This window comes from Echinops telfairi, unplaced genomic scaffold, assembly GCF_000313985.2.
Source record: "Echinops telfairi isolate 266 unplaced genomic scaffold, ASM31398v2 ScPeMD7_5;HRSCAF=22, whole genome shotgun sequence".
Classification (NCBI taxonomy): Eukaryota; Metazoa; Chordata; class Mammalia; order Afrosoricida; family Tenrecidae; genus Echinops; species Echinops telfairi.
The window spans coordinates 23,617,431-23,629,805 of NW_022103901.1; the positions used below are offsets into that span (position 1 = coordinate 23,617,431).

Genomic DNA, 12,375 nt, shown 5'->3' on the forward strand with positions numbered 1-12,375 from the left:
ATAGACATGCTATGACATACTATCAACAAACAGAATGTACGAAACACACACTGCATAAACAAAAGAGATGACTGGGACCTTCCATAAATAAGACACTTATTTTGATGCATTTATGTGCATCAAAATTTAAGGGTCTTTAGCAATGGCACAACAAACAAGAAACGAATCCCTCAAATCTATGGAAAATGACGATCTCTCAAGAAGAAAAAAAGAATTATCCCATTAAAAAATAGGCAAAGGACATGAACATAAATGTAGTCTACAGTCATTATAATGACATTCAAATGGCTAACAAACAGATGAAAAATGTTCATCATTAGCCATTAGAAAGATGCAAGTCAAAATAATGAAGAGCAGTTATATTATATGGACCATGATAACCTGATTAAAACAAAAGCTGAAGAGGATGTGGAAAGATTGAAACTCTCATTCACTGCTGGTGGGCTTGTAAATATGTACAACAACATGGTACTACCTCAAACAACTGAAAATAGAAAACCCATAAGGGCCAGAAATACCTCTGGTGGGTATATACCTTAAAGAAGAGACCGAACAGGAACAGATATATGTACTCTTATTCATAACAGCACTGTTCACAATAGCAAGAATTTATGAACAGCCCAAAAGACCATAAGTAGACGGATGGACAGAGAAACTTGGGTACATAGACCAAATGGAATACTATGCATCACTGAAAAACAATGATGAAACCATGAGAGCACCTCATGATTTAGGCATACCCACGGAACATTATGCTGATTGAAATTAGTCAGTCACAAAAGGACAAATATGGTATGAGATCACTACTATGAGGATAAATACCAAGATAAAGATTTGCACATCGAAGAAAACTGTGGTCCCTAAGTGGGGGAAGTCAAAGATGAGTAAATGAACCAACAGTACAGAAGGTTGACGGGTATAGAAAGGTGTAAAGAAGGCTGGAGGTCTATAAGAAGAAGAGAAAGTAGGGAGAGGGTTGGGTAGAACAAAGGCGTGGGAGTTGATGAGTGGCTGGAATTGTTGAATGCAGAGTTAATAGAAATGTAAACCCAGGTGGGGGAGGGAGGGGAAACAAGAGGAGCTCATACCAAGGGCTCAAGTAGAAAGAAAATGTTTTGGAAATGTTGATGGCAACATATATTTGTGGGCTTAACACAATTGAATGATGGGCTGTTATAAGATTTGTAAGAACCCACCCCCCAATGAAATCATTAGTATTTAAACAATAAATGTAAACCTCCACCAAAATATTTTTTTAATTATGGAAATTTCTTACAAACTCTCTGAAGCCCTCTGAAATATGCATCTCTGTGGTTGTAGGCACCTTCATACATAGAGATAACAAAAGATTTAAGAGACACAATGACAGACATATCTTAGCCACAACCAAATGCCTTTCATGATTACATTTCTGAGTTTGAAAGATCAAAGCCACAGTCTCATAGGGTAACTCTGTCAGTTGACAGAGGATAGTTCATCAAGTTATTTTACTCAGAGTCATATATGAAGTTTGGCCAATATGGCGCAAGGCCCAAGTACCCCTTGAAGGGGACTACCACTAAGCAGTGTTTCCACCCTCACAGTTTCCATCAACTACTGTGAGGGATCCTTCACCAAGCTAAAACATACTTCTGTATTTGAGAGCTTCTGTGGATCAGGACAGATTGGGCGATCTCGCGCTGTTGAATGAAGACAAAGAACTAAAAGGATCAAGTGTCATGTCCCACAATGCAGTGAACAAAATCCCGGCAAGCTTAGCGTGTCTTTTGTTAGTTGCTATATCAGTAAAGTTATCTAAAGATGGGTGTTTGTCAGAGGTTTGGACAGGGGCACAATTTCAGCGCTTGTCATGGGTTCTGGTTTGGAACGGTGTGACTGGGGTCTGACAATCTTGACAGAGGCTATATCTAAAATACAATATTGGTTTTGATTCCACCAGAGCAAATGAGAAAGAAGGTACTCAACAACTGAAAGAAGAAGCTACAAATCGTCTACGTGAACCACAACTTACTTTACCCTGAAACCAAAAGAATGCATATAGCTGGTTGCCAACTGCTTAGCCAGTGTAGTAAGCAAAGCACATAATAAACCCAAAGCAAACCTGTCATTGGCTGTCCTGCCTGGAGTCAGAGAATAGTGGTGGGAGGGAGATAGGGACGGGGAAGGTGTGTGAGGAGAAGATTTTGGCAGCTAGCAGTCAAATATACCGTCTCCAGGGACATCTGCCAAAGGAACTAGCTATTTATGCCAGCAGATCTGGGACCCAGATAGCTCCTCCAGAAGATTTGTACACAGGGGTCATCTGCAAAGAAAGTGGTAGTGTGCCAAGTGCAGCCCTGAAAATCAAATGAAATTTGCTTCCCTTTACTTGTGACCTAAGGTCAATATATGATTTTTTAAGTGTTCTGGACCTCAGTTTCCTCCTGCATGAAATGCGAAGAAAGTCCTGGTGGTCCACTTCTCAATTTAGCCAGTGAAAACCCTAGGGCCACAGTCGACTAGTGTGCAAGAGATGGCGCTCAAAATACACCCAGAACAACACAAAGAAAAACCCCACCTTATGGCCACTGAGTCCATTGCAACTCATGGGGACCCTTCAGCGTGGGGCTGAACAGCCGCAATAATGAAGCATAGCACGCAGAGAACGACAAACACCCATCTCAAAGACCTAGTCTGAGCTTGGAGATGTACTTGCAAAGGTCTTGGCCCACAGCATTTGCCTAATCAATACTTGGAGAAAAATTATTGCTGGAATGGAATCAGAGCAGAGGCGGTAAAGCAAAGGATCACAGGGAGACACACCCACATCCCGGGCCATGGAAAACCCAAGGGACATGCCCATTTCTATAGTGGCCACCATTTTCTTCACACACACACACACACACACACACACACACACACACACGGCTTCCTTTACACCAAATCAAATTCATGCTGTGCCATTATTTCAGGCAATGCAGACTTCTAGGACAAGTTTCAATGCAAACGACTAATTAGATAGCTTCTGTTACATTAGTCATTCATGTTTACATGGAATTTGTGTTTCTTTCCACCTATTTTTTTCAACAAAGAGGACTTATTAAATATTAAAACCACCTGTATAGTAACAGAGAGCCAACAAGGACTTTAGAGAAAAGATGAGCACATAAAGGGACCAGGACACTAGATTAACGGAAGGGGAGCAAGCAGAACAAAATTCATGAGCTGTTTCAGATGTTGTAAAAATGTATCCAAGATCACCGAAGATCTTGTGTAGAAACCATTGTGTAAACCTTTGCTTAAAAGAAAATATTTCTAAAGGCCAGGGTGAGGTGGGAACGGACTTGCCTACAGCCACCCAAAGGATAGCAATATGCCTGGAGTAACAGGGGAGGAGTCAAGAATATGTGGCAAAAATGGAACATGTGGCTAAATTCCACGAAACACTGCTCTCTTTGCCCTGAGAACAGAAGAACTTTATGGCACTTAGCTATCTTTACTGAATGTTTTCATCAAAGATTCGCTAGGAGAAGCTTGGTCACTCAGGAGAATATGTAGAACAGAGTTTAAAATTGTTATGAAATCCAGACTATTTAGACTCATGGAGGCTGCATCACTTCATGAAAGATTTGTTATTTACGTCAAACTGCTTTTTAGCTCAATTAGTAAACAAAATGTCTGCTTTGAACATTGTGGTTTTAAGAGGTATCTATAAAGGATCAAACTGGCAATGGCAACTTGTAAGATTAGATTCTATAATCAGGGAAATATTTTATACTTTTTTTATTGCTTGGAGTAAAATGAGTATAAAGAAGTGTAAAAACTCATCACATGTAAGATCTACTCATACTTTATATAATGTACACTTCAATTTTTAAAAATTTTCCCTTAATAAAAACATATATTCTAGAGAGGTGATACTAATAGCAAGCAGGGTGAATGAGTAAATTATGTATTGTACTGGATAGTGCTAGTTATTAAAAGACATGGAAAATGGAAGGAAATATGGAATTTGGTGATGAGGTATTGAAATTTTATTCAAAGTGACTGACACATAGCTGTTAGTAGCCATCTACGAGAATAAAGCTATTAATACATATTTGTTATTTCCAAAAATTAGAAACATTCTCCAGATTGAAGATGTTTCAAATATAGAGGTGAGTTAGCACTGATCCAACAAACAAGAAACAAGGAACTGGTTTTGGACATTACCTTCATAATCCATCAACTTACCTTTCTGTATATGTATTCATTGTCTACCTGTCTATCTAACTTATCAACTTCCATTGGAAGGATTACTACATTTAATAAAATTACAATTTTGGTCTGAACATTAATAAGTGTAATGTCAGATAATATAATAAATGTAACAGTTGACAATAGATTTGAGTCATTAAAATAATTAAAAGCTTTGACCAGATGTGCCTTAATTTATAGGACAGAGGAAGCCACTGAAGCTTTGTGTAGATATAAAATAACAAAAGTCATGTTAGAAGAATATTAAGACATTAGTATCCTAAAAGTGATCAAAGGGAGAGAGACCATATATTTGCTTCAGGAAGGCTGATGAGCCACAGCACTGTAGGGACCCCTTGACCAGGATGGCAATCCTGTCACCCAGGACATCAGCTTCATCCATGTGATGGGTCGTCAGTAAGATGGTACGATCCTGTTTATAATGCTGAAGGAGATCCCACGTGACCTTCCTTGAAACTGGGTCCATGCCAGATGTTGGCTCATCAAGTATCACAACCTGAAGACCAGAACAACAAGCCCACGATTATTATCAATAAACACTATGCCCATGGTGTTTTCGACCATGATGCTTACTCTTAAGTTTGCGTTGCTTTTCGAAAACCACTTGTCAAATGAAGTCAGCTAAGCTAATAAGTTTAAACTTACACAGGACTGCTGGACTAATGCCAACTCTGACAATACTACACCAATGGTACTGAACAGGGACTTTCAGATTGTCACTTGACTTTTCACTCTGAGAGTGCTAAATCAGAGTTTTTGTAAAACCAGCTGTAGTAGGGATCCATTTCTCTCTCTCTTCCTCCACCCCTTTCTTCCTACTTACCTTGGAGCCCCCGATAAGCGCGATAATGATGGAGAGTTTGCGCTTCATCCCTCCACTCAGTGACTGTGAAAAGGCATCACGCTTTTCTAGCAGGTTAAAAGCAGACAGCATATGGTCAATTTCCATAGTACGTAGCTTTCCGGTTACTCCTTTTATCTAGAAAAAAAGAACCAGAATTTAAAGGCATTGGTAACTTTATCTTTAAAGACATGTAAACCATAGAGAGAGGGGGCGGTCTTCTTCCCCTTGCCTCCTTTTATATCTAAAAGAGAATTTTAAAAAACGAACTAAATATTAGAATTTTATAAGAACAGGGATATGAATCTTTAGCAATCTACTCGAAGAACGCAAGCAGAACTGGAAAGCAGAACATGTCTTTGGCTCACCATACAATAGAAATAAAGGTGTTCTGAAACAGTCAAGTAATTAAACAACAGGTCCTGCTGGGGACATAAGCCCAAGTTTTTTCTGATCTGGACTATGTTCTTTGAGATGTCATATCCATTAATATAGACCTCCCCACTGGTAGGTGGATAGAGACCTAAAATTAAGCAAAAAGCATGTAAAAAGTTAATGAATTAACACCATAACTTTATAGTCTATTTATGAATTACTCATAAAAATTAGCAACATTTCACACAGAAAAAAATTAAAAGTCAGTGGTTATTTTTTAGTAAAAGATTTATAAGCAAATTTTAATCATCTTTTTTTTTTAACTATATGTTCTAACCATCCATGAATATGAATGAGTAAAACTCACTTGAGTAACAAAACACTAAATAATTTATCATATTAGCACATTCTAATATTATCACCAACCATTTTACAACATTTATTATCTATAAGCTGTCCTCGATTTGATAGATTATTAACACTTGAAAATCCAGACAGTAGATATGAAGCATTCCCTCTGAAGAAATTAGACACAAAATGAGGCAGATAACACAGATTCAAACAATAATTTCTAAATACTTGCATAATATTTATCCATAGTTGCAACAATGAGTCACATTTAATGGGTTATATCACTTAAATTTATTTTAATAGTGACTCATTAACACCTACAATTTTGTTTTTCCCCACACTCCATTTCACTTTCACAATTTTCAATTTTCCTTGATTCGTATTGTGTAAAGTTCATATTTCACTTATTAATGGCTGATTAAAGCTGTTTCTTCTCATTTTGAGTTGTACAATATCAGCAGACACGATACACCCTCCACACCACGAAGGTGGACTCTACTTTAAGGATGCAGCTATCCCCAGCTCTAGGATGAATGCCTTCCCAAAGGGGGAGGGCTCATCTTTTGGCCTTCAACTAGACAATGGTCCATTGCTATTCATAGGTTTTTACTGGCCTGTTCTTTTCAAGGATAGTTTGCTAGATCCTATTCTCAGTGTTGTATTAGTCTGGAAGCTCCACTCTTGTAGCTATGTTGTATTTGAAATACTGGTGGCATAACTTCCAGCATCACGGCAGCATGCAAGCCACCGTCCTTCAACAGAGATGGGTGGTGAATCAGTATGGCCTATCACACTGGGAATGATGTCACCTTCATTGACAAAAAGAACATTTCAATATCTATTCAGAAATATAATACTGTCAATGGTCAGATGATATTCATATGCCTAAAATGTAGAAGGCTAGCTATGATTATTATTATTCAAATGTATGCACTAACTCTTAATGTCAAAGATGATCATTTTGACCAATGTCTTCCATCTAAAATTGATCAAACATACAATCAAGAAGCATTAATATACTCGTGTTTGAAATGTGAAAGTTTGAAAGAATACAGATTGGTACTTGAAAAATGTGGCCTTACTGATAGAAACAATGTAGGAGATGGCATGATAGAATTTTGCAAGATCAATGAATTAAGACACCGTGTAAATACCCTTTTCAAAAACAAAAATGGCAACTACACATGTGGACTTTGGCAGATTTAAAACACAGGAATCAGATATTCTCTAGGGAAAAGAGACAACAAACTCAATATCATCCATCAGAACAAGGCCAGGGACCAAATGTGGAACAGACTATCAATTGCTCAAATGAAAGTTCGAATTGAAGTTGAAGAAAGGAAAACAAGTCCGTGTTAACCAATGTGTGACCCTAAGTACACCCCACTTTAAGTTAGGGAGTGTAGCTCAAGAATAGTGTGACACACTGAACACTGAAGCCTGAAGACCAGACAAGCTGAAGACAGAAAGGGTCATTAGAAAGACAGAAAGGCGGGAGATGTCAGAGAGACTGATTGCTGCTCTTCAATGTAGAGTAGCTATAGCAAAAGGAAAGATGATGACGTTACAGAGCTGAACAAAATTCCGCAGGCAGTTTGAGAATACAAAGGAAAGCAGTATAAAGGAATGTGGAAAACCCTGGATTTAGAAAACAAAAGGGAAGAACAAAACCAGCACTTCTCAAACGGAAAGAACTGAAGGTGGTTGGGGAGAATTAACTCTTGATTTGCAAAACTGAAGGATTCTGGGGTAAAAAAACTGAACCGTGCAAGAAGCCACAAGTGAACATGGAAGGATGGGTTATTCAGACACAGCATCACTGTAAACTGTGTGGAAAAGGGGCAGCCGCAGCAGGAGCCACGGTAGCAACAGAGACCATAAGACAGAGCAGCAGACATCCTGGCCCACAGAACAAGTCCAGTTTAGTACCTTCTGGCAGAAAGCTAGCTTGCAGAGTGAAGAGCCCTGCGGGCATTTATCCGTGTTTAGGAAGCTTTCTACTCCCAAAGCAGGGCAGAGGCCAAGAGAGCTGAGAGGCTGCAGGCCAGAGAGAGGTGTGCCTAGTGGCATGGTTGAGAATAAACATTGCAGACAAAATGACTGTATCCTTAAATGTTTTTCTTATTCTGGTTTGTATGTAACCTATTAATGGTCCTCCTAAACTCCATAATTATGCACATTGTCTGTGAATTCTGTGGCTATTGCAAAGGATTATTAAAATCATTTTTAAAAAGTAGAATGAGCATTGTTGTGATGGGAAAAATTCCTTGGCACAACTTTTCAGGCCTTTTTCTCATTGATATAGTTTTTAATTTTCTTAAAACTTCTTTACAACATGGTGCTATGATCATCCTAAAAGCAAAAGTAACAATATCTATCGTTTGTTTAGATCTAGATAGTCAAATGCCTTTGCATTGTCAGTTAAACACAGGTAACATTACAGTTTTGGTTGTTTTAAAATCTTAAAATAAAAAAGTCTGATTACCCCTTTAGAATTCCAAATTCTATCATTGCCCCTTTATTTGTGATCTTAGCAATTTGATCCTTCTCTTATTTTTGTGACAATCTACATAAATATTTGTTAAGGTCTTATTTTTACTTTCTTTACTTTTCTCTCTTTTCATATAGATTCTCTTTCACTAATTTCATCTTCCAAATGAACCGTTCACTGTTCTGTCCTCGAGTGAATTCCGAGTCATAATGACCCTGCTCCAGCCCAGAGTAGAACTGCTTGGTACTAATTTATTTTAAGTGAGTGTTTAACTTTCACAAACTTGTAAATTCCCGTATTTTTTTCTGTTGATATTTTTGTATTTCATTCCATTATGACTGAAAGCTATACATTTTTCTATTCGCTTCCATTCAAATGTATTGATGCTTGTTTTATGCACTACCATATGGTTGATAATGAAATATGTCCCATGTGAAGTTAGGGGAAAATAGATTCTTCTATTGTTAACTCACCTATTTCCCCCAGTGTCAAATGTATTACTTTTATGTTATAAGTCAAAAATACAAGGATAAATATACTTTTTTATACAATTGCTTTTAAATCAATTCAGAGAAGGAAATAGGAATATGCGTTCACACTGTCATTTACAATAAACTTTACTGGTGCTGGTATTAATTTTTTTCTTTTTCTCCATCTGGATTTGAATTCCCATCTGCATTTACTTGCTTTGAGCATGAACAACTTCCCTGGGTATTTCTTGTAAGGCAATTATGTTAGCAACAAACTTTATATCATTACTTATGTATAAAAATATTTTGCCTTCATTTAAAATTTTTTTTACTGAATCTGAGATTCTTGGTTGACGGTTATTTTTCTTTCCGTACTTTACACATGTCATTCCATTGCCCTCTAGCCTCCATTGTTTCTCGGGAATAGTTAGTTACTGATCTTACTGGGAATCCCTTTTATGAGATGAGTTTTGTTTTTCTTTTTGCTTTCAAGATTTTCTCTCTGTATTTCTCATTCTGAATTTCTCCTATGATATGTCTGGGGTAGATCTCTTTACAGTTCCTTATCATTTCTATCTCTTTATCGATATCTTAAATGTGGTGTGGCATTGTCTTCAGACCTTTCTTCTCTTCATTTTGTGTTTCTTAGTCTTTGCATTTTTCTTAGTCATTATGCTTATTTCACTGGCCTATGGGTCTTCATAACTCTTCACACGCCTATCCCCAAAGTAGAACTGTTTATTTTAGTTAAATATTCAATAGTTTTGTAAAGAAATTTTAGCATACAAAAATGTTAAAAGTCTTTAATAATTTAAAAAATGTTAAACAAGTACTTAATATTTACCCACATTTTATCATTTCTGATGCGTTTTATTCTACATTCTTATCTGAGTTTCAATCTTGAATAATTTCCCTCGTGCCACAAACATTGCTCATCCCTTTCAAGGGAGTGCCTAGGATCTGACCTACCTTGGTGAATGTTCCATAGGTATTTGAAAAAGAGGTATTATCCTATTGTTGGGAGGAGTTTTCCATAAATGTCAGTTATAGCTTGCTGCTTGTGGTAATCTCTTTAGTGTTACTAATCACTAATTTTCTGTCATGCCATTTCCTGTAAGAGTTGATATTCTCCAACTGTAATTGAGAGTTATATGTTTCTTTTACACATCTATTAATTTTTGTTTTGAATATTTTGATGTTCCACTGCTTGCTGTATACTCATTTATAATTGTTACATATTCTTGATCAATTCACCTTTTTTATCTTTATGGAATGTCTTCTTTTCACCCCCCAAATAAATGCTCTTTTGAAAATGTGGTATTATAAAAATTGCTTGCCACTTAGAAATAAAGTGGATTAGTAAACAATTGTAAGTATCACTGAGATAACTAAACCTTCAACATCAAGGGGTACAGAAAAGTCTCATGTATTTGTGCCCAGTTTCTGTAGACAGACACCTGTGCCTCGTCCCTTGAAGAGTGATGGCACCTACCTGAGAGAACAGAGAGCGTGGTGGACTTTCCTGCTCCGCTGTGTCCTAGGAGGACAGTGATCTGTCCCTCGTAGAGGTTCAAAGACAAGTCCTTAATAGCAGGCTTGGTAATGTGCTGTACTCGAAATTCCTATGCAGGGGGGAATCCACAAATACTCACTTTATATCTATTGCAATCAGTTAGAAAGAACAAGTACACATTTCAATTATCTTTAGAATAAACAACACATCACCAGTTTATGAAAAAAGTATAAGGAAAAGGAAATCATATTTGGAGGAATAAAATGGGATTTTTTTATTTTGGAGTAGGTATTCAAATATCCCCTGAGCAATTTTATCCTTACTTTGCTCCAATCTTTTTGTTATTGTCTTTCCCCTAATTTGAAGAACTGCCTGCTGGAAACCAATATACAAATATTTTATGGGCCCTCAAATGCCTTATGTTTACTCTAGCATTGCTTCTGATTAAAATGTAAAGTTTAACCCACTGTAGCAACAACAAGTAACTGAATAATCTTTATAATTTAGACTTTTCTCAAACCCATCATAAGAGGGGAGGTTTCAAAATAATCAGCCATCCTTAATTTTAGGGTGGGGGGTGGGAACAAATATCTAAAGGAGAGGTAGTCCATGAACATTTGCTTATCTGGGACAGAAACTGGATACTACACATACTGTTAAGATTTTGGCTGAATTTTAAATAAAAATGAGGTGAAAATAGTTTTAAGAATCACAAAGTTTAAATGGAAGAGTTGGGTTATAACCCATGTCATTTTTACTTAAAACAAATATTTCCACCAATAGAACTCATGGATTATAAATTAAGACTTATTTGAAGCCTGTACTTGTATGAATATCCAAACTTTCTACCCAAAAAGGAGCTCTTAATTTTTCAAGCCCTCAAATAAATTCAACTTAATGGAACTTCTGAATATAAGAAGCTTAGAAATCACTCCTCCTGAGGAAGAGAGAGTGGAGCACCTCCTGGCCCACCAAGCCTTGAGGACGATATTCCCACTCAAAGCAGCCAATCCACAGAGAAAATTCAGCAACACTTCATAAAGTGAGTAAGAGAGAAATGCAGAGAATTACTATTTCATGGAAACTAATAATGTTTCTGGACTCAGTCAGTGTTGGGCAGGAACATTTAAAAGACATTTGACTAGTTGCTAAAACCTGAGTGTGAACTATCGTGGGAAAAAAATTCCTAGAAGGTCAGGTATAAGGATACCCACACTATCATTACAGTTTCACTTCCAGGAGCCCCAAACTCTGTAATCTTCCAGAAAACTTCTTTCATGCTTCTAGCAGAAGGAGAAGCAAATCAGCTATTTTAAAATATGCTCTGTTCTCTTTATAATTGTCTTCCTCCAAAGTAAACATCTTTACCAGAGCTTGGCTAACGTGGGCTTTATTCCTAACTCATTTGAAAGAGAGGGCTCACCAAGCTCCACACCCATTAGCTTTTCTGATGAAAGAGGAGAATACCACCTTCTGTACTCTTTCAGAATCCAATGTGAGAAAAGGGAAATGCCCCAAAATAGCCTCCTCTAAGATTGGACATACGTAGTATGAAGGATATACCCAACTTCTGTTTCACCTATGGGTGGATTGTAGGAGTGGGAGCAATGCTGAGAACTTGTAAATGTCAAAATTTAGGGACCCACGTTCACTAAAAGAATGAGACCTAGTTATAAGACCACGTTTCCTCTTCTTCCACTTATTATCATTCCATTAACATCCTTTGAACTTTACAATCAAAAAGAACCAAATGAAGGCTGACCATGGTAGTGGGACAAGAGAAAAGGAAAAGGAAAAAGAGGAAAGAACTTGGAAGCAAAGGGCATTTATAGAGGTCTAAATGCAGGCATGTACATATGTAAGTATATTTATATAATGATGCAGAAATAGACCTGTATGCATATATTTATAGGTTTAGTACTAAGGTAGCAGATGGATATTGGGCCTCACTCAAGTTCTCCCTCAATGCAAGAACACTTTGTTCAATTAAACTGGCATGCCATGATGCTCACCTTCCTGACAAGATCGCTGAAGACAAAGTGGGTACATAAGCAAATGTGGTGAAGAAAGTTGATGGTGCCCGGCTATCAAAAGATAT

At 37.2% G+C, this 12,375-nt stretch overlaps 1 protein-coding gene across 1 annotated transcript in view; it reads right to left on the bottom strand.

The window, feature by feature from the left end:
- The window catches only part of LOC101660369 (phospholipid-transporting ATPase ABCA3-like), a 199,696-nt gene that overhangs the window by 80,251 nt on the left and 107,070 nt on the right, over positions 1-12,375 (bottom strand). Inside the window, exons 11-14 of the mRNA XM_045285080.1 lie at positions 10,257-10,386; positions 5,446-5,600; positions 5,060-5,215; positions 4,522-4,732 (exon numbers count right to left, since the gene is read on the bottom strand). Of these exons, the coding sequence (XP_045141015.1) occupies positions 4,522-4,732; positions 5,060-5,215; positions 5,446-5,600; positions 10,257-10,386 (652 nt within the window). The remainder of the gene's footprint in view (positions 1-4,521; positions 4,733-5,059; positions 5,216-5,445; positions 5,601-10,256; positions 10,387-12,375) is intronic.